The sequence below is a fragment of the Cheilinus undulatus genome, linkage group 20 (genome assembly GCF_018320785.1).
Source record: "Cheilinus undulatus linkage group 20, ASM1832078v1, whole genome shotgun sequence".
In the NCBI taxonomy this organism is placed as follows: domain Eukaryota; kingdom Metazoa; phylum Chordata; class Actinopteri; order Labriformes; family Labridae; genus Cheilinus; species Cheilinus undulatus.
The window spans coordinates 25021233-25046896 of record NC_054884.1 but is presented as its reverse complement, the minus strand read 5'-3'; the positions used below and the strand labels follow the sequence as shown (position 1 = coordinate 25046896).

Below are 25664 nucleotides of genomic sequence, written 5' to 3'. Positions count from 1 at the left end.
TCATAAGACAGGTGCTTCAGAGAGGGGGGAATCCATGCAAATGTGCATGAATGCTGCTGCACACTGTCTACATTGCAGAAATTTGTACATTGCAAACATATTTGTGCAATTTAGATAATGTGTATGCAAATTTCAGAACTGAAAAAGTGAGTTCCCAATAATAAATGTCTGAGACTTTTAATTTTGTAATCGTTTGATATCATGGTTTTATGCCATAGAGAACAATAAAGACGTCGCATGCATTATGCAAACTTAATACGGAAAGCTTTTTCTTCATGTTTCAGTTAGTTATGCGTTATAAATATTCTACTCTTGCGCATCTTTCTAAATTTGGATCATCTTACCTTCCGTAGATTTGGAGAGCACGCTGTCACACACCCATACAGTGACAGATAAAGCCTGAAGTGCTGTCAAAATAAACTTCAGACTCCGGCTCCCGGGATTCATGATGCCCGGCTGAAGCATGGACTGGGACTGGCCAACTGTTTCACTGAAGCGCAACCATCATCCAGACCCCACAGTCCTCCAACAGCTGATCTGGAAGAACCCCCCTCAACGACACAAAAAAAAAATAAAAAGCACTTCCTGAAATATGATCAAGTCAATGAGCGGTGCTGTTAGGAAATCCCGACGACAGCTGATTCAGCTCCGTGCACTTTCCCCATTCAGAGGAGTCCGAGTCGGGAGCAAAATCATCGCGGGTGAAAAGTGAGTGGAATTAGAGCGCGAGCGATGAAAACATTAAGAAATGCACGAGTTGCCGTTGTCTCAGTCGCCCACTGGAATGGCACCAATTCCACAGCAATTACTGAGGAGAAATGTTGTCTTATGAGTGGGGACCATGTGCTTCAATGAAATACTCCGCCAGGTCCTAACGCCGCCTCCAGAGCCAATTAAACAAGCGAAAACAAGCTAGCGGAAAAGGAAGCAGACATATTCCGGTTTTACCCTTTCACAATAAAGACCGCAATAATCAGAAATTCAACACCATTATAGCTTTGCTTGATAATAAAACAATGTAAAACATAAATAATGCCAAAAATAATTTCTGAAAAGCACTTTCTTAGGCCCCTATACCATTTGTGTGATACAAGTAGCTTAAATGTTGAAGGAGGTTAGCTTAATTGGTAAAATGTCTAGCCATCTTGACCATAAAAAGTAACTATTTTTGTTAACAGTCACCAGCTTTGTTTATACATAAAATGTGGAGGGAAATATATTTTTTTCAGTTATTTATGAGACAGCTAAAGTATCATCATGCTTCCTAAGCTGTACTGCATTGTTTAGGTAAAACGGGCAGTTAATGTTTTTATGTGATATCTTTTTAATTTTACTCATTTGAAACTATCAACACAGTTAACAGGCATACTTACTACAAAAGTAATAAATGCAAATAAATAAATAAATAAATATGGGTCATTTGACAGCCTTTATAGTTTTACTTTGCTTCAAAAGAGATTAACAAATACCGAGTCCCATTTCTTTTCATTAATAACAACACCAAAAAAATGGCCTTATCAAGTTTTCCAACTGAAGGACTTGTTTTTTCTGATAGAGAACAGTGTAACATTAAAAACTGAATAAATAAAATGACATTAGTCAAAGAAATGTTTTATATGACAGAAGAGGTTGACCTTTAACCTTTCAGTTCCCAGTGTTTTTTTTTTTTTTTTTTTTCCTAGAAATTTTGCCTGGGAGCAAAGCTGCCCTAAAGGGGGGATAATAGGGACCCATGAAGGTTGGCAAAAATATGGTCAAGCCTGTATTCAAGCTCTGATAACCAATAATATTTTTAATGAAATATCTAAAATGAAATATGAAAGCAACATAAAAGCACATTTTGTCTCAGAAAATGTGCTTTTTCTTGGAACAGTATGACGTTTTTGTCTTCCTTTTTTGGTGAAAAAAATCAAAATAAGCTAGGAGGCTAACGCTAATGCTGCTAATACATGTGTTGTGTTACTAAATCAAGTACTTTAAGTGACTCTTAGGAGCCCAGTAATTTCTGCAGGCAGGTCTGACTAGGAGCAGCTTAGTTCAAGAGACTGGTTTTATTTTGAAACTTCTCTTCTGGCTTTACCTCTGCTATCCATTGTGGAACTTGACCTAAAAGGCTGATGCTGCATGCACATTGGAACAGCCCACACTGGGTGTAAATTTGAATATAGCCCACACAGCCCTGACTCACAGATGTTATAACCATGTTGTTGCTCTGTCACTGTAAACTGATAGCAGCATTGTGTAAAATAAATGCAGACATTAAAACCCAGATACAGCTCTTGCCCTCATGCACAAAGAAAGTCCTTCAGCTTCCTTATAAAACTGTCTCCAGACAGCGGTTTAACTTGAACACTTGCAGTGACAGCAGGCTACTCAATGCAAACATGATATCAAGGCCCTCTGATGCATTCAAAGTGACTAAACCACATACTGGGCCTGCATATGGACCCACTCAAAGGCCAAGGCTCAACTCAATTATGCTCTTCAGTGTGTGGGCTACACTCTGCACTGCACCACATGTCCATCCACTTCAGAGGAGAATACAGGCAGCTGTCCACAAGCAGCAGGCTTGGTTTCTGAGGGCATTTTCTCCAGCAAAAATCAACATTTTGAGAAAAGTATGCTCCTGACATGAAACCTTAAGGTCAAAGTAGCCTCTCACTCTTTTAAACGTATAGGACATGGTGCAGCCAGCAGTCTCAAAAGTCTTCTTCCAGGATCAAATATGAATTTGAACAAAAGGAGTATTTCTCTGCATGCTGATTTAGCTGACACTCAGCTAAAGCATGTTATAAAGAGCTGATCTTTGGCTCTTTTTAAGAGCCAGGAGGATGCTGGGAGGGAGATGATAAGATGCAGACAGAGGAAAATATGACTTTTTGTTTGTGTGCAAGGGTAGATACAGTGCCAAACAATAAATCTGAGTTTTGCTGTCTAACTTTGTCCATGCAGATTGGAATAAACACAACATAACAACACTTTATCAACATTTATAAACACAGCTGCAATACAAAACATACATTACATTCAAACACTGCACAATTCACACAGAAGAACCTGTTACAAGACTTTTTATGTCACATTGCAATGTTGATCTGTCCTTTAATTGCTCACTCAAGTTATCTTTCACTTACAAGTCCAAAAATACTTATATAAAGGAAAGAAGAAAGATGTATGCGCCATCAATCTTGTTAGAAATAATCTCTCACTATCCAAATGCACACATGCGGTCTCTCATAAATTAAGGCTTAAATAATGATCATGAGCAATCATCTGTCTGCCAAAGACATCAGTGAAAATTTAGATAGATGATGGAACAGCTGGACTGTGTAACAGCTCCAAATTAAAGGCTAATGAGTAAAAAACAATTAACAATACTGTCAACAGTTGCAGCTCAGTATTCTATGGCTTCAAAAATAAATACGCTCACATCTCACTTTTGATTTACGCCCAGCTCTGTCTTATTTTAAAGCCTCACTTTGAGGGCAGGATCAAAACGCACAAATCTAAATCTGCGATGACAGGCTCCGGCCCATCATAGACAAAGACACAGACAAAGCGTCATTCAAATCAGCGCTGTCCATTAACCAGCCAGAAGAGGTCACATTCCTCCAGCTTTGCCGCTAATAGCTGGCAAAGGATGATGGCAGAGCCCACTCCAGGCTCCTTCGTCCTCAGTGCTTGTATAATGAGGATGGCGGTTGAAGACTGTCCTGGATGAGGACCCTGTGAGGCATAATGAATGATTCTGTCTTATATCACTGCTTCACATCACATGAGATCATGTGAAAGTGGCTGCATGAGGACATCAGTGCGCTATCGTGGGGTTACTCTGCATCTCATTATGGGAAGTATTCTGGAAAGAAAGGCAATTTGCAATCAAGTGAAAACCAGATAACGCAGATAAACAGCATACATTACCGGTTTTAGATGTTGCATCAAAAGGGGCTAGAGCTGATATGAGATTACACCAAAGTCGACTGTTGAGACATGATTTCAGTCACTACATTCTCTTTGACCATCTTCATTTGTAATTGCGAACCACAAGGGCAGCCAGCACAGCTGAGCCTCGGAGATAAGCGGCTGTTTTTCACAAAGACAAATCTACGGCAATCTTTTAGAGACCCACAAGGTCATCCAACAAAACTTTCTGAAGGTAATTTGAGAATCCTTTAGGACGCTTCTGCCTAAGGGCATCCGAATATTTTTAATCCAGATGGGCAAAAGAGTCTTTGAAGGTTCTGGAAAAACCTTCGCTAAGTTTTGTCGAATAACCTTCTGAGTTTTTGAAAGATTGCCCCGGATTTGTCTCTCAGAAAAACAGATGTCAAGCTCTCTAGCCCAAACATAATGCTTGTACAGGAAAGAAGGCTGAGCACATAGAAACAGACACGGGGGTTTCAATTCATATTCAGTACTGTCAAACATCAACGTTCTCTTCATCCAAGTGATATACTGTCAGTCTGTTGTCAGCCATTCAGCTGCTCTTCCTATGAAGAATCTGGTCCAACAGTTTCTGCAATAAGAAAAAAAAAAGAAATTATTACAGCACACATTGTAAAACCGAAACTGATTATGTCAACGTTTTTAAGAAGTGGAAATTGATTTTTATTACTTGTACGTAAATGCTGGGTTGACATGACTTTCCTACAATCAAAATTCAATTTAATTCAAACTCAGAACAAGTTTAAGTTCTTCCACAAAGCTACATGTTCATCATCCATGCAGGTTTCCCTGATTTCTATCACATACTTAACATTGAACCTTAATGCCACCCATAGAGGATACAATTTATATTGATAACTGTAAAGTGCTCACTGATTCAGAAAGTCCTCTCACGTCATGTTTAGTATAACATCCATTGTGTTTTGTGGCTCCTTCCTTACTTGCAAGAGTTCTCTAACCAAGACAGTAACTTCACTTATAGTGCAGCACTGTCTAATGCCCAAAGGCATTATGGAAAATCTCTGCAGATTTAGGGGATGATGCTTATTTAATCTGAGTACAATTGAGAAAATACTGAGAGCTGAAATAATCATTTTTGATTTTAAAGTAAACACAACTAATTTCTTTTAACAACCTTCAACTGTTCGGTCTCACAGTGTTGGTTGTGCTGTTGTACTGAATATCAGCACCGCTGTGACACACAGGAATGAGGGCACAGACTGAGGGCTGCATGTGGACATACTACTGAATGATTTGCATGAAAATATGTCTTTCATTGGAAACGTATCAGTCCTTAAATCAAATGTAAGAAAAAGACGATCATAAAAATGCCAACTATATCCACAGAGGTGCTGATATCCATTACAACAGCACAACCTACGGTGTAGGACTGTTTACTTGACTCCTTGACAAGCACCACCCTGCTTGGTTACACAAAATCCTGTGTCAGCTGATTTTTATTTATAAAGAAAAATCCTCTCATAATTTAATCTAGTTTCAATAATTTTTTTTATAAACTTGGCCTAAATGAAAAAATAGAGGCAAGGATACAGAAGGGTATGCCAGAAAACTTCTTAACCTCTAAAACATGTTAAAATTATTAAAAATATAACTGATATACTCCTTGAGAGAGCACATCATCTAACCACATAAATCATACATAATTAAGGTCACATTTTCTCTTCAACAGACTTTAAAGACTTGGGTTGTCTTGCTGGAAGTAGCGCAGCTACTACGAGAGGGTGGCTCTCTAATTGGTGGGTAAGCGGACCAATCACGTGCCAACGAAGGATACAATCTGTATTATGCACTGTTGGACCGAATAGTTGAAGAATGAAAAAAACTGAGTTGTGTTAAATTGAAAATCCAAAATAGCTATTTCAGCTCTATTTTTCTGAGTTGATTGAACGTATTTTTAGTTTGAAGTTACTTTATGAAAGTGTACTAAAATCATTTGACAATCATCCTTTAAAATCGGCTATTTTCCCAGACAGGACAGTAGACACTTCTGCACCATGTGTGAAGTTACTGACTCAGTTAGAGAAGACCCACCTATGGGGAGCAACCACAGTTGTTCAGTGTGCACCTGTCTATTATTTCACTTAATTTGGTAAAATTAAGATGATATAACTTAAAATGGTTAAGTACCTGCTAAGAAACAAAAAAAAAAATTTCAGTTACTTATAATTTTACCGCAATTGGTTGTTTTTAATGTTTTGGGTCTAAGGGACTTTCTTCAGACCACCTAAAATACGATGATTTACATACTTCACTGTATATACTCGTAAACTGTTTAGAAGCAGGGGCATAGTGACTAACAGCTTTCATGGTGGGTGTGTATGTGGCCTTAAGCCCTTCTACAGCCAGCCCCTAAAGGACACCCGAGGAACTGCATCTTTTTGCACCTCTGCAGTGCTGCTTTACTCATGTATTGGTGCCTTTCCAACAAGATTGCTTGGTTGGAACTGGTGTATAATCAGCTGTATTCAGAAATCCCATAACAGATTGGAACAAGTCTGTAAAAGTAACAGAGAGCTCTTTCTGTCAACATCAGCTCTGGGAAAATCATTCTCATCCAATCAGCTTAGTCATCACAAACTGTTCAAACCTTCCTGTTTGAACAGATGAATAAAACCTGGTCCCTGCTGTCCTCTGACTCTGTCCAAGTCTTCAGCTGCCCTTTCAGGACCTGCTAGATCTCTGGCATCACCTCCCTGGACCCTGACCCCCCCCCCCCTTCCCTGTGTTATCTGCCACAGCAGCAGTGTGGGCGGAGCAGCTGTGTGCGGGCACCCACACCGTCTGCAGCTCGGCTGAATGGTGGCACTGCTCCGTAGCTGTCTCTGCCACTGAAGGGCCTTTTGTTTCAGGAGGAACACAGGCCTCATACACGCAGCACAATGACACTGTTCACAGCTTTTTCTCCATAATGAGAGAGAGAATGTGGGCTGCAGAGAGCGCGGCTCAAATCCCTCATTCCAGCTAATCATACCAAGTTCTGTAAATGGTGATAATAATTGACTGTGCCATAAACAGCAACTAATAGAGCCCACTGGACATGCTGAAATTAAATGTTGGTTTTCGAAGAATAGTCTTTCTAATCAAACTGAGGGGAGAGGTGCAAGAAAGTAGTACAAGTGGGGCAATGGCGACCTCTGGTGGAAGAATAAGGACAAGCTCAAAAGATCTCACAAGGCTTGAACTCTCAATTTAACATTCTTTTTTCAGTTATAAAATAATAAATGATTTACATTTTCTAAGTCTGATCCAAACGGTTTTCTCTCTTGTTTATGACTTTAAAACAGGCTTTGAGAGTTTTGCCAATTTTTTCTGTCTTGGTTGCAAAGTGTTTTGACTGATCTGTAATGGAAATCAGAGAAAAAAAATTTGTGAGAAGAAAAAAAAAAACATTCTTCTGTTCAAAATGAACCCTAATTGGTCAACAATAGCTTCCATAAGTCAGTAAAAAAAGATATCCAGATCTGAGCACATGTGCATTAGTCTGCTGATCAGTAATTATGTTGAAAATGCGCCAAAGCCACGCAAAGTCAAGAAAAGGACAATCCTCTCAATTTTTAAAAAATACTGCAACCTGAATGGAGAAACAGTCACCCTCATATCATAACAGATGGGCAATTTGGAGCTTGGAGTTTAATTCCCTCATTCTGTATTTAACTTTAGGGATCCATTAAATCTCATTTTCTGAGTTATGTGAAGTTAGGTCCCTCTCTCCTTCATGAGACGTCTGTTGTTTTAATTGCTGCTGAACACACTCAATTTCATTGAGTTGCTCTTCAAAATAAAAGTCTTAAATGGTGATTGGGTTTGGAGGCTTTTTTTACGACAGACAGGCAAGAATAGAACACACCTATTGTTGAATACTTTACCCATTTTTAGCATCACAACACCAACAAAGAGGAAGGATTGAACTGCTGCTGCTTTGAGAGAGACAAAGCCACAGTCTGCTTATTTTAATCATCCAGGACTAAAGACAACAGACACCCCACCTTCAACAGGTAAGATGTCTGTTCCTGCTGCGCCTTGTTCAACTGACAAATTAGCAAGCACTCCAGGAATTAGCCTGCCCCCTGACTTTACTGTGAGATTAAATCTACTGTTTTCTGGCACAAATTTTTCTGTTATGATGCTTTTAATGACCTATATGCCATGGCCAATAGTTTTGGCAAATTGACCTCACAATGAACAAAGCCAGCATTAAGTTGGCTGTTTATATTCAATGAAGGCAGTTACATTAGCTAACAACGGACTATTAATATAAACTGCTTGGTAATTCTCATGGTGCCCTGTGTTGTCATAGAGCACTATATTTGCTATGGATTATATCTCCAAATGGACATTTCCTTTACAAAACATTGTTTAATTGTCATCTTTGTTTGGTGTTACATTAAGTTAAAAGATGGACTTTTTTGATAAAATATGATTAAAATTAGAGAGAATAATGGATGTAGAGGGGCCCATGCCTTTGTTCATCTAAGGCCCCAAAAATGCTAAATCTGCCATTGCTCATAAGGTTTTAGCATTAATGTTCATTTTCACTGATTTTAGCCACATATATGGATTAACGGGTAACAGAGTTACATTTTAGATTAACTTAGCCCACATCTGAAGATATCTTGCTAACACTGTACATACCGTGTTGTTGTATTTATTGAATCTGTTGTGTTTTATTGTCATATTCTGTTCAAAGACAACCTGTCAGCCCAAACAAAGCAAAATATCAAACCGTATTTTGCACTCCTTCAACCCTCCTTGTCTTTTTTAAACTTTTACTCTTTGCTCTTTCATTTTAATCTCAAGTGTCGACTCCACGCTTGTCTTTACAGTGAACTTTAATGGAGCTGCTGTGTGATTTGAAGCCATTATTTTCAACAGCTGCACCGCTGTGAAGACAGAAATAGCCGCATTATTTCTACAGCCGTTTAGTGTTGGCCATTACTGCAAAATGTCTCAACCTTTGCGAAGTTTAATTGAGCTTGTAAGAGAAAGGTGTGTGTTATTACTTGCTCAATTGGGTGTGGGTCATATACACAATTAATGTTCTGTTCAGTGTCTCAGGCTTGTTAAAGTACTTGTTAACACAGTGCCAAGCTGTTTGGGGGTTATTTGCTTTAATTCCACGGAGGGGTTCATTTCATCTTTCTTGTTATTTTTTTTCCTTCTTCAGGATTTATTCTGTTTGAATTGATGCAAGGGTGCCTGTGATGTCAACATTTCATCTTCTTTTCTTCTCCATATTTGGCCTTTAAAATTCACTTTTATCTCATCTTATCTGAATTTGTTTGATCTTTGCACAGTAAAATATTAAAATCAGATTCACCACGACTCTACGGCTGCATCATTTAATCAAACTGAAATTATTAAATCGTGTTTTGCATCACTTTCCAAAGAAATCCCCCTAATTCAGCCTGATGTGATTCACATAATTGGAGCCTTTAAGATAAAAAAAAAGGTGAATTATTTGGCTTAAAACTATGTTTGACTGAAAGCTTCATGTGTATATTTATCAAAAGTAAAGAGATTACCTTTTTGAAAAGTTCAACTCGCTGTTTGTTACTCAAAACCACCTCCCTTTTCTTCTCTTCTTCCTTTTTCCTCTTCACCTCCACAGGTAGTCTGTAAAAGAATAATTTTGACTCTTTTATGGCTGTTAGTCAAGAAGCTGATAAGAATAACTGAGAGTGAAGGGCGGAACGTAACACAAAGCAACAAAACATATCTAATGAATTAATTTTAAATTTAAATTTTATTTATTTTTAAATTTTAAATTTAAACACAAGGCCCTGTGTCCTTGACCTATGTCCTCCAAAATCCTTTTTCAAGTGACTCTATCAAAGCATTCTTAAAAATGCACGGACAAATGGTCCCCAAAAACCCCCAAAACATAATAAAACTAAGGACCCACTATTACATTAATGGGAAACCTTGACCCAAAGTTCTTACAAAGTTCAACCACAGAACACGACTGAACAAACGGACAGGACAAATCCACATGATTAACCTCCTAAGATCCTGCATTTACATATGAGGACATTACATTTTGTTTTTTTTCCAACAACACAGTTATACTTTCTGATATCATAATTTTTCGAAGTTGAGGAAGTTCTCTTTAAATGGGAGAATTTGCTGGAAATTTTCAGGAATTTTCATAGAAGTTGTTGGGAGTTTACTTTAGGATTTTCAAAGGCTTTTGTGGAATTTTTTGGAGGATATTTTTGTATAATTTGAAGTTTCTCTCCCTTGGATTTTGTTGTGGAATTTGTGAAATTTGTTTAGAAATTTTCATTAATTTTAATGTAAATTTGGGGAATGTAGTGTTTGGAATTTTGATCTGAATTTTTTTGGGGGGTGGGAGGGGGGGCTGAAATGTTTGTTAATTTGGGGCTGCACGGTGGCGCAGGCGTTAGCACTGTTACCTCACAGCAAGAAGGTTCCTGGTTCGCTTCCTGGTCAGGGCCTTTCCATGTGGAGTGTGCATGTTTTCCCTGTGCGTGGGTGGGTTCTCTTTGGGTACTTCAGCTTCCTCCAACCATCGAAGACATGTTCATTAGATTAATTGATCGCTATAAATTGGCCGTAGGTGTGAATGCTTGGTTGTCTGCCTCTATACGTCAGCTCTGCGATTGACTGGCGACCAGTCCAGGGTGCATCCTGGCTCTCGCCCACAGCTGGGATAGGCCCCAGCTCCCCCAACGGGATAAGCGGTATAGAAAACGGATGGATCAATGGTAAATTCTGTGAACTCAATCAGAAATTTTGAGAGGAGGTGTGTTTTGAAATTCTCAAGATTATTTAAAGGAATTTTTAGGTTTTTTTTTTTGTTTGTTTGGGGGTCATTTTTCATCACTTTCATGGAATTTAGGAGAATGTATTCATAATTTCTGAGAATTTGATGAAAAGAAATTTAGAGGGGAATTTGCTTTGAAATTTTAGGGAATTGGCTTGAAATTTGTCAGGGATTTGCTAAGATGATTCTGAAAATTTGGGCAAATTTGCTTTGGGATTTTCTAGTGTTTTTTTTTTTTTTTAATGTTGGTGTATTTTAGAGTTTCTTTACTTTGGATTCTGTTTTGGCATTTCATAGGAATTTGGCAAAAAAGGGTTTGCATATTTTCTGGCATTATAATGGAAATCTAGGAAATGTATTTTTTTCAAATTTTTTGGTTATTATGATGACAATTGTTTTTAAATGAAGACTTTGAATTTTTGTTATTTTGTTAGAAAATTGGGGAAGTTATTTGATTTTTTTTGTTTGGATGTTTGGGGGGATTTTCCATCATTTTCATGGGAGTTTGGGGAAATAATTTATAATTTTTGGGGAATAACACTGGTAATTTTGTATTTTTCAAGGATTTTTAAGGAAAATTAAGGGAATTTGTTTTGATGTTTGGGGGAATTTTCCATCATTTTCATGCATTTTGGGGAAATGTTTTTGTAAAGTCTAGAAATTTAAAAGGAGGACGTTTGCTTTGAAATTTGGGCAAATTTGCTGGAAAATTTTCAGGAGTTTACAAGGAAATTTTAGGGAAATCTTTGATGGAATGTTTAGGCTTTATGATAACGCATCACTGAGACATTTGGGGACTATTTGAAGACATTTATCAATGCTTTTATGGGATACTTTAAAATATGCTTAAGAATATGTTTCTGCAATTTCTTTAAAATTTTAGGGAATTTGTATGAATTTGAAGAGGAAAACTTCCAAAAATGACTACTCTCTTAATGACTGACACAGTTTCTGTCTGTCTGATGAACCCCAGTAAATCTACTTCCTTTGCAAAGACAAGGCTGAGCTTTAAACTTATCCACTCTCACAGTTAAGTGGGAGAAAGTGAAATTGCTTTCCAAACAAATGCTCAGTGCTCAGGAGGTTAAAAAAAAGAAAACACTATTGTAATCCAAAGACAGGAAGTCAAATAAGTCACCAAAATGCATCTATTGTCACAAAATGGAGTAAACTTAAATATATTGATGAATGTCTGTACATTATAGACTGTCTGCAACAATACTTTCATCTAGGCACCCATTCATGACCTACTGGAAAAGCCCAGCAGCCTTATTGGTTATGAGAACCCCTGGTCTAACATTTTCTCCTAATCAATTGCAGAATCTTCCAGAAAAGGACGTGAAGAGAAACAAGAGCATCTTGTTTGTATAAAGATATCACTGATATCAGCATTGCCTTCACTTGTGAAGAAATAGAAGAGATAAGAGCGAATCTGTCCACAAAGGAGAATCCTCTGACAGCGTGCCAAGATGGAGATTGAGATGGAAACTCACCGCTTAGATCTGGGCTGCATCTCTTTCCCGGTAATGGCTCTATCTCTGGGTTTGGAAAGGTTATCTGGAAACGAGAGCATGCACACACACATCCACACAAAACACACACACATATAGACAATGCTGTTTGAGTTAAAGGCTGAAAGATACAGATGTAAATCAGTGGAGCTTCTCCTAGAGTCTGAGAGACTGAGTTTTCTGTTTTACATGCAGGATTGTTACTAATGAGGGAATAAATATCATCTCCTCTGCAGTTAATAATGTCTCACTGTTATGCAACGACTCTCATAAATGTTAATACAAGGTCATCATATTGATTAACACTGATAAAAGTTGATTTCACTGAATTAAACCCAGCTGCATCTCCGTATCTCAGCCAGTAGAGGGCAGAGAGTGCTACCAAATCTCTGTCACATTCTTCATACTCTTTCCTGTGAAGCTCTATCTCTCTGAATGGAAATTTCATCAGACTGAACACTGCACCTAGAGCTTAATGACACTTGAAGGTCAGATAAATACTTCTGCTGAATTTCCGATGCTTGCAATCATCCTGAAACCTTGTTATTCAATAGAGGAACACTACAATAAAAGAGAGATGTAGCATAACGCCATTTGTTCCAAATCAAAGCTGATGTGCCTTTCATTGTGTTTAGTCAGAGCTTGGCTCAGTGTCTCAGTCTTCTCTTTTAGTTCAAAAATAGTTAGGATGATTTGTCAGGATGAAAATGTTCTTTTAATATGACCCCGATTCCAAAAAAGTTGGGACACTGTGTAAAATCTAAATAAAAGTAGAATGCAAACCTTATAAACCCATATTTTATTCACAACAGAATATAATTGCATATCAGATGTTAGAATTGAGACATTTTCACATTTTGTGACAAATATTAGCTCATTTTGAATTTGATGGCACCTACACATCTCAAAAAAGTAGGGATGGGGCGACAAAAGGCTGGAAAAGTAAGTGGTACTAACAGCTGGAGCCTTTTGCAGCTAAGTGGGTTAATTGGAAACAGGTCAGTAATATGGCTGGTTATAAAAGGAGCATTTTAGAGGGGCAGAGTATCTCGGAACTAAAGATGGACACAGGTTAACCAATCTGCAAACAAACTGATCAAAAAATGTGGAACAATTTCAGAAAAATGTCGCTCAAAGTAAAATTATCAAGACTGAATATCCCACCATGTGCAGTACATAATATCATTAAAAGATTCAAAGAATCTGAAGAAATCTCTGGATGCTCATGATCTTCGGGCCCTCAGGTGGTGTTGCACTAAAAACAGGCTTGATTCTGTACTGGAAATCACTGCATGGGCTCAGGAACACTTCAAAGAATCAATGTCTGTCAACATGGCCATCCACAAATACAAATTAAATCTATATTATGCAAAAGAAGAAGCCATAAATTAACACCATGCAGAAACAAGACAGTCTGCTCTGGGCCAAAGCTCATCTAAAATGGACTGAAGCGAAATAGAAAACTGTTCTGGGGCTACATTAATCAAAATTTGAAGTTTTTCTTAAAAACAATGGGCTGTGTCCTGCGGATTGAATAGGAGAGGGACCACCCAGCTTCTTATCATTGCTCAGTTCAAAAGCCTGTAACTCTGATGGTATGGGGTTGCACTAATGCCTATGGCATGGACAGCTTACACATCTGGACAGGCACTATCAATGCTGAAAAGTATACAGTGGTTTTAAAGAAACATGCTCCCATCCAGATGTTTCTTTAAGAGAAGGCCTTGCATATCTCAGCAAGCCAATGCTAAATTACATACCACATCCATCACAACAGCATGGCTTCACAGTAGAAGAGTCTGGGTGCTGAACTGGCCAGACTACAGTCCAGACCTTTCACATTTGGAGAATCACAAAACATCTCAAAAAGAAAACCTGGGACATTTTAGCAGCTAGAATCCTACATCAGAAAATAATGGGACAACATTCCTCTCCCAAAAGTCCAGCAACATATCTCCTCACTTCCTACACGTTTACAGACAGTTGTTAAAAGAAGAGAGGATGCTACACAGTGATAAACACGGCCCTGTCCCTACTTTTTTCAGATGTGTTGCTGCAATCAAATTCCAAATGAGCTATTATTTTTAATGAAACTGTAAAATGTCTCAGTTTCATCATCTACTGTAAACTAAATATGGGTCAATGAAAATATGCAAATCACTGCATTTTGTAATTATTTATATTTTACGGAGTAACTTGACCGTTTTTGGAATCCCAATATAATGCCATATTTTATCTATTAAATTGCATGTGTTATTTCATTTTTTTATCATAAAAATGTCCAGCATGACTTGATGAGATTTCTAAAAAAGCCTCTTGAAGCCATTTATATGCCTCTACAAGGTGTTGAATTTCCAGGATTGTGGATCAAGAGGAGGGGGAGGGTTAGGATTTGATCCTTGGCCTTGTAATTGAAAAATATATGCTGTTTACCCTGAGTCAAATTGGAGATTTTTTGAAAAGTTCATAAAAATTCCTCACAGTATTTTTGAGATATTGTGTTCACAAGCAAATAATAAATATACGAGGTCCTGTGACCTCAAAGTTTGACCTTTGACCTCCCACATCTAACCAGCAAATGCTTGAGTTAAAGTGAATATTTGTGCAATATTTAAAGAAAATCCCTGCATGCATTTAGTAGATACTGCATTCACGATAATGATCTCTACAGACAGACAACCCTGAAACATAATACCTCCAGCCCTGGCTAGCAATGGTGCAGAGGCATAAAGACGTTTTTATTTTTTATTTTTGATTTACATTTTCAAAGTTCATACTTGGAATAAATCCTTCATGTTCATTCAATCCAAATCATATTCAGTATCAAGCTGGTGACCCTTATTTTTCAGTGTTTTTCTCATCTTAATAAAGTGCCTTCCTGTCATGGAACTGCTACCTGCTGCTTCCTCAGTGTTTTGGTTCCAGAGGGTTTAAGTGTATTAAGTAGCTATTCAAGCAAATATAAATGTGAAAATGATACATAATGCATGAGCCTTGACAGAACAAAACATCTTGGCTGATGTAGCTCTTTCTGCTCTTTGTTTTGTGCCTGTATGTGTCTGATTGCTCGTGTGGCAGCCGGCCACTGCAGCTGCAATGGGACAATGGGCAGTACAGTAGATGAGAGAGGTGAGGATAGCAGCTGGCACCATACCATTCAGAGAGGAGAACCGGGCACTGGGGGATCTCCTCTGCCGACGAGCAGCATCAGACTGTGGGCCTCTTGTCTTGGCCAGCTCCTTCCTCTCCTGTGCCCTCCGCTCCAGTTCTCGCATTCTGCCCTGAGAACGACTGATGAAGTCTGGTCTGGACCTCTGCAGAGCCTCCTGCCAAAAACCAGAAACAGATATCTCTCCTTGACGAAACGTTTAAGAGAAACTGTCCTTCAGCAAACATTTCAAATCAAGGTGGTACCGGAATATAGCCCTGGGGCATTCCACTGAAACTTCTAAGTCAGGATATATTTGTCTTGACCTTCTGCCGACACCGAAGAGTATTTAAGCCTGGGGTTGAAAAATTCCCAAAGGAGGTTGAGATAAAACCTGAGGGGTCAGATAATTAACAACATGCAGGCGTAAGAAAAAAAAAAACTCCTTTAAGAAGTTTAAGCTGGATATGAAACAGACTGACATTAAGGCTGATGCCTCCTTATGTGGTACAGAAGCAAACACAAACATCAGAATGAAATATACAGTATTACATCAGAATGATGTAACACTTTTTTTTTTAATCAAAAAGAACCCTCTTGAATGTCAAAGTGAAAACACATTTCAACAAAGTAAAGACAATCATATAAAAATATGTAATGTGAAGTAAGCGACTGCAAAAATATTCACCCCATTTAAAGTGACTGACCTAATTCAACAAAGAGGTCCAGCCAGTTGGTGCTAGTAGTCTCACAAATAGTGAAATGGGGATCACCTGAGTGTAGTAAATGCGTCTCAAGTGACTGTAGTATAAAGCCACCTGTGTCTGGAAGGTCTAGTCACTGGTTAAACAGTATTCCTGGCTACCATTACACCATGAAGACATAGGAACACTCCAAGCAACTCAGAGAAAAACTTATTGAAACTTATAAGTCAGGGGACGGATACATACCTCTAAAAATATTAAATCTAGACTAGAGTTTGACAAAAGGCATGTGGGAGACTCCATGGTCAAGTGTAACAAAGTTCTTTGATCACCAAACAATGCACATCACCATTAACACACCATCCCCACTGTGAAGCATGGTGGTGGCAGCATCATGCTGTGGGGATGCTTCACAGCAGCTGGCCCTCGAAGGCTTCGTAAAGGTAGAGGGTAAAATTAATGTGGCAAAACAAAGGAAAACCATGGTCAATATATTTTGATGGAATACCTTTTGCTGTCATTGTAGTATTTTTGTTCACAGGAGGTGCCAAAACAACCCAGAACTACAAGCTTTAATGTTCTTTTTTTCCCAACGTTTCATCAGTGTTGTCTTTATTTGTGGACTGCTTTTTAAAGTTGAACCTCCTGATTCTTTAAAAAGATCATGTAAAATGTATAATAAAAGAAAGCAACATTATCAATTAGTTATACTGGTTGTGCTCTAAGGCTAAAACAAATCTTAATTACCATCTCTATTTGCCTAACCTTTGTGGATGAAGGATTACATTCCTTATGTATGTCTCATTATTTTGCAAGCTAAAACCCCCCTCTGAACTCACCTGTAGAGAAATAGTTTCAGTTGACCTTTTTGATTCCTGGCTTAGAGGAACAAATGCAGCATGAGGCTGGCTCTGGTGCTGGACTGGGCTTTGATCTGGATTTGGCTCCATGCATGTCCCCTCATCTGTCACTACAAAGGCAGAGAAATTGTTCGCATTCAAACACACCAGGCTTCTTAAACCTATGAGCTTGTCATGGCATATACTTTTTTGAGAGTCTAGTAAGAAGAGTTTATAATAGTTAAATAATTTCTATTCTGTTTACAAATTCAAATAAAGACACTGCTCCAGAAACAAAGTGTAGAGCTTGCAGTATTTGTAGCTAATTGTAACAGAGATCAATATTTTATAGAGGGAGAAGTCATGATTACATAAGAGAGGAAGAGAGAAGTAATAATACCCGTATTTCCCTGAGGTGATGCTGATGCCGTGGTGTCCTTTTCAGAGCTTCCATTCTGTGTTTTCTTCTTACTGAGTTGTCTTTGGAGTTTGATATTTGCGATGATGGCAGCTGCATTGAGGGCAAGCACTTCCTCTGGAGACTGATTTGAGCCAGGATCTGAAAAGCGAGAGGACTTTGATGTTACTGAGGAGTTACTAAAATAGTGACACTGGCTCCTATTGAGCCACTAAGGCTGCAACAGGCATTCTAAAACGTCCTTTATGGAAGATGACTATTGAATTCATATAATATGAATTCATAAGGCCGCTGTGATAAACTGCTTTAAAGCTGACTAGTTCAGAGTATGACTAAGAGGGGTTATGTCTTCGTTGTAGAGATAGAACCTGGATAGAGTTGGCAATAGAGAAGAATGACAGAGAGGATGAAACAAGAAAAGGAGCCACAGGCCGGATTTGGGCCTGGGCTGCCAACTTACAGGACGACATTCTCTGTGCATGAGGTTTAAAGAAATAATTGTTAAAAAACCAAGGCCATCTATTTCAGCCTCTTTAGTGCCCTCCAAGAGAACAAAATACCTCTAAGAGTCATCTCTGGTACCCTTAAGGTGGATTAAATTTCAACAGTGCCTTCTTGGGTGCCTTCTGACTGTAACCAAGTGACCTTTAGGGTGCAATTTGAGTGGACAAAAACTAGCGTACACATTAAAGACACTAATGTTACTCTAATGAAGTCAAATGTCCACATAGGCAGGGCCCCTTTAAAACTGAGAAGTGTTTTTTTTTTTGCCCAAGGGTGGAGTTGACCAAAAATATTCCAACAAATGTTGTATTCATTTACTTAACCTTAAGAAGTTTGACATTTCGAGTTTGACATTTCTGAATTTGTTTGTTTTTGTGTTGCCAAGAGTTAGATGAAAAGAGTGCTTTTATTTCTATAAGCTAATAGCCTAATGAAGACAGCCACTAAGTTTAGTTAAGTTTGCATAGTCTGGAAACATAAGGATAATAATAACGCTGCTAATGTTAATTCCTTGTTAATGTAATTGCAGGCCTGCCACATAGGAAGGTTGTAGCAGCTTGCTAGTAGTGTCCGCGTGTTAGCCAATTATGAAACCATAACCAGTTAGCTTAGCTTAGCATATAGACTAGAAACATAGGGATCATGTTAGCACAGCTAATGGTAAATTCCTACATGACAGAACTGCAGGCCTGCAACATAGGAAGGTTGTAGCAGTTGGCTATTTGTGTCCACCTGTTAGCCAATTAAGAAACCATAACCAGTTAGCTTAGCTTAGCATACAGACTCAAAGAATAGGGATAATGTCAGCACTCAGAAAGGCAAATTCCTATTTGACAAAACTGCAGGCCTGCCACATAAAGTTGTAGCAGCCAGCTATTAGTGTCCGCCTGTTAGCTAATTATGAAACCACAACCAGTTAGCTTAGCTTAGCATACAGACTAGAAACATAGGGATCATGTTAGCACAGCTAATGGTAAATTCCTACATGACAGAACTGCAGGCCTGCAACATAGGAAGGTTGTAGCAGTTGGCTATTTGTGTCCACCTGTTAGCCAATTAAGAAACCATAACCAGTTAGCTTAGCTTAGCATACAGACTCAAAGAATAGGGATAATGTCAGCACTCAGAAAGGCAAATTCCTATTTGACAAAACTGCAGGCCTGCCACATAAAGTTGTAGCAGCCAGCTATTAGTGTCCGCCTGTTAGCTAATTATGAAACCACAACCAATTAGCTTAGCTTAGCATACAGACTAGAAACATAGGGATCATGTTAGCACAGCTAATGGTTAGGTCCCAACAACCACCAGAGTGCTACCTTCATAGTCTTAACAGTTAAGGAAAAATGAGACGTGTTTTCAACCAGTTTTCATAAATAGGGCTAAAATATATACCAAAATATCAAATCCAACTTTCATCATTCTAAACTAAAGGCAATATGCTAAAATACAGCCACAAGCCAAATAAATAATCCTGGTTGGCTAACAGACCCCAAAAAAATCAGTGTATGAACAGACTTTTTCCTCGAAATATGATCTCCACATAGCATTACGCCCAAATGTCATCACTGCCTCACATGATTGTGCGGCTTAAATTGATTCTAACACAATCTTCCTTTATTTTCACCATGTTTAGCAGCTTGTGATTTTCCCTCCCATGCTGTCATTGAAAAGAAAGGCTAGAATAGATTATGCATGCAAAGAGGTGCGTGGGAAAATGACAGAAGGTGAAAATGAGAAAATCTCCGCAGGTGCCAATGGGGCTCTCTGTGGCTGGGTGACGCCATTTGACATTGGAGCAGATATCAAGCGTGAGTGTCAAATGCATTCAGGGCTGAAGATAGAGGAAGGACGAAACAATCCAATTAGGCCTATCAATAAGCCATAAAAGGTGAAAGACATATCAAACCTGAGAGTTCAGCTTTAGAACACTGAAGTGTTACAACTTAGAGCTAAAACACACAAACAGAACTGGGGAAGGGTATATTTAGACAGTGCCATCCTTTGAAAATGGAGATCAGAGACAAAAGGAGCCTGTGTGCTGACAAGAAAACTACCAGAGAGGGAAAAGAGAAGCCTTACCGGGGGCCTTGATGAGAGTTAGACAGGGGGACGCTCTCCTCCCTGCATTCTCTGGCGGCAGTCTTTCGTCTTTCTCGCTTCCGTTTGGCTTGAAGGTTTCCGCCTCCAGCTGACCTGCTTCTATCCCTGCCGTTTGAGAGCTGATGAAACCACCGCCCGAGTTTGCAGGGTTGATTTTGGTCTCTAGTGGAAGCCCAAAGCTCCATTTCCTGGCAACTGGTTTTGTCACATCATCCTCACTTGCTGCAGAGTGTCCAAACACATTGCCGTAGCAGCTCTGCGGTCTTTGCGGCCTCTCCGATCTCTGTCCAACAGCCCGCAGAGGAAGCTCGGAGGGAGCTGGTGTTGCTACAGCAGGGGGGTTGCTCACAAATAGATTCAGAGTGGATCTATGTAGAGTCCCACCATTTTTCTCCAGTTCTTGAGCAGATGTGTCTGGCGTCTTTGCAGAGGCCAGTTGGGGATACGAAGGGCAGGCATTGTGCTGTGAGTGGTTTCCTTGACTCTGCATGCTGTTTTCCTTGTATAGTCCTTCTGTGTAGCTGTGTCTAAACTCAGGGTTTCTCGGGGTGTACCTCTCCCTGTGCTCAGTCACTTTGATGATTGTAGCCTTTCGTCTTTGGACAACTGTATCCAAAGCCTGGCTAACAGGCGGCGTCTTGGCATTTTGTATGCCAGAGACAGGCCCAGAAACCATCCTTTGCTCTGTCACTTTAACTATTGTGGCCTTCCTTTGCACTGTGACCTGCCTGGAGTTTGGGTCCATGGATTTTTCTGACTGGGATTCACGGATCCGAGGAGAATTTTCGTGTGACCCTGGCAAACTTGCCGATCTGCACACCTTCCTGGAGGAAATGGTGATTGACGAGAAACTGGCTTTGCTCTGAGGGATGATAGTAGTTATATTAGAGCTAGTGTCAGTACTACAGAGCGGTGCTGTTGCCTTTAATGGTTGAACAGCGCTTGCTCTATGCAAAGGAGTGCATGACTTGTACGTTTCTGTACTGTTTGTCGCTTGCGGCAGAGTTGGTGGTTTGCAAAGATCAGCAGCGGTTGTTTGATGCAAAGGAGTTTTCTTGGGGCACTCTGTGCTGCTTGTTTTCACCAGATGGGACTTCCCACTGGGGTCTGAGCTGGTCTCTGTGGACTGACTGCCCCCAGGGAAAGCTGAAACCCTGTTGGTATTCCAGCCCCTCCTCAGAGCTGGCCAGCCTATAGGTCTGTCGCTTTCGTTGGCTAGAAAGCCTCGTTTTTCTGGCACCTAGATGAAAGAGATGCATGATAAATATTCTTAATTACAGAAGAAATCCCCATCCTCCCTTTCCTGTCGATGCCAAGGCCTTTTGTGGAAAATGTTCTCATTTATCAACACAATGCTGTGCATTTATTTTGCAATCTGATCCCCAGCTTGCAAGTGGCGAATCCAGAAAGTTCGCCACTTGACATGGGGGCTTCACTTCAGAAAAAATGAGATATTGACAGTTTGACATCTCTCTAATACTTCATTTCAACATTAGGTCAGCTGTCTCTTCTTCCCTCAGGGCTTTAGTGTTTACTCTCTTTAGTCAGATGACTCTTCCCATGCTTTACACAGTGAATGCCCCAGTAGCAATGGAGGCATTAGCAGCAGGCAAAGGCAGCCTACAGCGTGACTTATCCCTCACAGAATCACAATGAGACTCTATCCTCAGTAGATGCAAAAAAAAAGCGAGCCCTTGATTTGGAGGATACTGAAAGGAGCATGGAGGAAGCTGATGCGTCCTTGTTACCAGCAGGTTTATGATCTGAAAATCCAGCCTGATAATTCATTAAACAATGTGGCACTTATTACATCTTAACAAGGATAACATGCAGCCATTTGTTGCTTGAATCTTGGGAAATTTTCAGAAGATCTGAAGCTACAAATTACACAAATCCCCATAAACATAGAGTTATGACAGTAAGGCTCAAAGAGGTAATTAACACTTAGGCAATTCCGTCCTGTTAGACCTGTTTACTCATGTATAAGACAACAATGAGACATTGTTTGCTCTGTGTACAAAATGTCTAATTCTGCATTGCCTTGGGTAAATTCTGCAGCAGACAGGGCGCACACAGACCCTGACACCGGGGATGATAATGTTCCACAAAGCAAAGAAGTTTGACATCAGTCAGCCGTCTTTGTGCGGATCATAAGTAAACTCTTTTGTTATTTCAGAGACCGATTCTGCATCCTGATGAGGTACGGCTTAAAGAGGCTTTGACCTGTTATCGTCTCTCTGTGATTTGTTAAGCCGCTCTTTAAAGTTTAAACAGACTATCTTTTATTTTTCTTTCTCAAGTTTAAGTCCTCCATCTAAAATCTTTTCATCTTTGATCCCTCGGATAGCTTTATCACAAATGTGTCATTTGTGATTCCTGCATACTTTTGAATGATTGCGAGGCTGTGTTGAAGAAGGAATTGTAGTGTGTGGATTGAAAGGAAAATGCCTTTAGGCCTTTAGTCTTGCACTGATGGCTTATCAGCTAGGTCAGGCCCCATGTACAGAGGCTATAGTCCTCCAAGCAGGCGGCCCAAGTCTGACCCGTGGCTCCTTTCCTGCGTTCCCCACTTTCTCTCCCTGATTTCCCACTCTTGCCTCTTTCCTGTCAAAAAAGGCAAAAGCCCAAAAATAAATATGAAGAAAACAAATGGCAGTTGTTCTCATAACTAACATGAAGGCTGCAGACTGCAGGTCTCAGACGCCCCCTCTTGCAGACCACTACTGTGAGAACCAAAGGGATGTAATTTGATTTAATTTGTAATTTGTACAATATTTTAGATTCTTTTTTTCTTTTATTACTTAATCAAATCTGATTGTTACACCCATGAAATACATTGCAAACATTACAGACTGAGCCTAATTCCATAATCATCTGTAAATGATGTATGTATAGATTAAATGATGTACAGGCCTGTTTTAGAAGTAGCTACGCGACAATGGCTCACATTAGCTTCATTACCTTAAGCTAAAGCTAACATTGCTTCACTAGCTACATAGTTAAGGTTCCAATGTAAGCCAATGTCGCTACATTAGCTTTATCTATAGATAATTAAGCTCAAGCAAGCCACTGTTCACATACTCTACAATGGGTCTTTATCTCTTTTTAGTGAAGTAGCATAATCTCACATAGCTAATGTAGCATTGTTTACTTAGGTTTAGCTTCAGCTATGTTTGTTCTGAAGCTACATTACCTACATGGTGAACATAGCTAATGTAGCTTAATGTGCTTTAGATTCAGCTACATACACTATGTAGCTTCATTAGCTTTAGCTTAAGCTAAATAGGCTTTGTAGCCTATGTAACTATGTAGCTAACCAAGCTTCATTAGTTCTACATTAAGCTATGTAGCTGTGCACCTATGTAGCTGAATTTAGATTTAGCTACACTAGCTTTGTTGCTTAGGTAGCTAATGTAGATTTGTTAGCATGTTTTATCATTAGCTAAACTAGCTGCATGTTTTCGTGAAGGTCAGCATTTTCCCTGTAAGCAGACTGTAAATGTTTTATTCAACATTTTGCTATTAGGTTTTGCAGGTCGGGATTTTTACTGTTACCTTCTGGAAGCCTAACCCTTTCCTCTCTCCTTACCCTAACACGAACAAAAAGTTTAATCCAATTTTATTTTGATAGTTGTAGTGTGTGTCTTCTCTCTGATAGATGTGGTTTCTATCCATGGTAGTCTGCAAGGGGTCTTCGGTCTGCAGCCAGACTGTCTTTAAGCAAAGTCTGATTATATGGAAACAGGTGAGAACACCTTGGCCCTGTACTGCTCTTGCCTCCTGATGGCCATCTTCCAGGCCTTTCCATCTTTCCTGGTACATTCCAAGCTGACCCCTGGACTTTCATACTGTGAGCATCACACTACCTTGCTCAGTGAACCCATCAACCCATGCCAGATGCAAGTCTGCGCTTGATCTCAGCCTTGCAGTCAACGGATCAATGGATAGGTGCCAAGATAATCAAGATAGGTGAACTGCTTCACAAAGTCCATGCTATCACCATCCAAAGACATGGATTTTAAAGCAGCATCCAAGACATCCCTGAATGCCTTGGGAAGAAGTTAGAGGTGGAGCCACCACCCTTCACTGCACTCTCTGTACCAGAATATAGGGTAGACATCAGCTGGTTGAGTTAACGTGGAAGCTGTAGAATCTTCTACAACCCATTAACACCTTTAGTTAACATGGGCCGCTAGCAACCCTGCTCAACAAAGACCTAAAGTGCCAGGATGCACTAAGGGTTAAAAAGTTCTCATGGCAGCATTTGTAACAAATGAGACAGCCCAGTGGATAGGCAGGGCATCCAGGAAGCTGACAAGCAGAAATTACATTAAGAAAAGTACTGACATTGCTTGATTTTGTCCAGTATTTAGATATGTTCTTGTCCTTTCTCAACACAGTGTTGATATTGAGGCCCTTGTTTGCACAGCATTGAGTGTAATGCAAAGTCAACACTCCAACACTAAATCCTTAATGGTTAGAAAATGGAAACACAAACCAAAGCAGATAATAAAGGCACATTGCAAGGACTGAAAGACTTAGTTTCACCACAGTATCAGTGTAAATAAACTACACACCCATCAATGGAAAAACACCTACTGTTATTCTGAGCTTTCTAGCGTGAAGTGTTATTACACCTGAATAATCAAACTAGAAGTGTCAGCAGTTACCTGTTTAGTTATGCGAGAGCCTTGATCAGGTGTCTGCCATGTCTTCACACCCCAAGCACATGGACTGCTGTGACTTCTCTCCACCTCTCCATCTATGTATCAAGGCAAAACAAATGATCCACTGTCACACAACAACCCTGGCAAGTCACAGCCCTCTCCCTGGTTCTCTCTCACTTTGACACACAAACACACAGAAACAAGTCATGCATTCCTGGGATTGTGTGGCAATGTTGACACTGTCAATAACTGACGTTGACACAGTAAAGTGAGTCTTGCAACGCCCCCCCCCCCCGCCGGAGCCACTTCTCCGCTTCCTCTGGGAGACGCAGCGACTTGACTTGGTCTGCCTCTCAGCCCTGACTGATAGTCTCTGTACTTCCACCCTGACACTGCCTGGTCACATTTCCACCTGCTGCCGTTACCATGGCGACTGGCTCTCACTTTGGGGCAACCCTTGAACAATGTGTGGATCATCTGTGGTGTTATTATTTTTTTTTAATTTCAAATCAGAATGTAGGACAAGGTGAAAATTGCCTCATTTTGCAGATGTGATAAGTCTTTTTGACATTTTGTTCCATCTTCCCACAAATCCCTACATCAAACTGAGCCCTATGGTGGCCTGGAAACCCAACACAACACTACAAGGTCGGAAACACTTTTACAAGACTTGAAACAATATCCGAAGTCTGTTAAAAAGAAAAAAAAAACCTACAAAGTCTGATGCTTTTTAACAAAATGTAAAACAAAATTACATCTGAAACGAAATTACAACACATGACACAAAATTACAGTGGCTGAAACACAAAACTTGAAGCAAATTAGAAGGTCTGATACAAAATCACAAAGTCTGAAACACTATTACAACGCCTGAAACACTTACAGACGTTGAACCAAATTCAAAAAGTATGATCAAAATAAAGTCTGAAACACAAAACTTGAAAAAAAAGAATCATATAGTTCAATACAAAACTAAAAAGTCTGAAACTCTCTCATAAATCTTGAAAGCCACTGTTGGCATAC

General features: G+C 39.5%; 2 protein-coding genes across 2 annotated transcripts in view; both read right to left on the bottom strand.

Annotated features, from left to right (window-relative positions):
- The window catches only part of LOC121528821 (disintegrin and metalloproteinase domain-containing protein 12), a 144066-nt gene extending 143283 nt beyond the window's left edge, over window positions 1-783 (bottom strand). The window contains exon 1 of the mRNA XM_041816428.1: window positions 345-783. Coding sequence (XP_041672362.1) covers window positions 345-465 — 121 coding nt within the window. The 5' untranslated portion in view covers window positions 466-783. The remainder of the gene's footprint in view (window positions 1-344) is intronic.
- A 2337-nt stretch (window positions 784-3120) lies between these two features.
- Window positions 3121-24774, bottom strand: c20h10orf90 (chromosome 20 C10orf90 homolog). Its single transcript, XM_041816300.1, has 8 exons — window positions 24645-24774; window positions 19954-21214; window positions 17353-17511; window positions 16953-17083; window positions 15416-15587; window positions 12244-12307; window positions 9489-9579; window positions 3121-4516 (listed from the first exon to the last, which is right to left on the bottom strand). Exons 2-8 carry the CDS (start codon window positions 20717-20719, stop codon window positions 4478-4480), a joined length of 1422 nt encoding a protein of 473 aa, XP_041672234.1. The 5' UTR covers window positions 20720-21214; window positions 24645-24774; the 3' UTR covers window positions 3121-4477.
- Window positions 24775-25664: the final 890 nt, after the last annotated feature.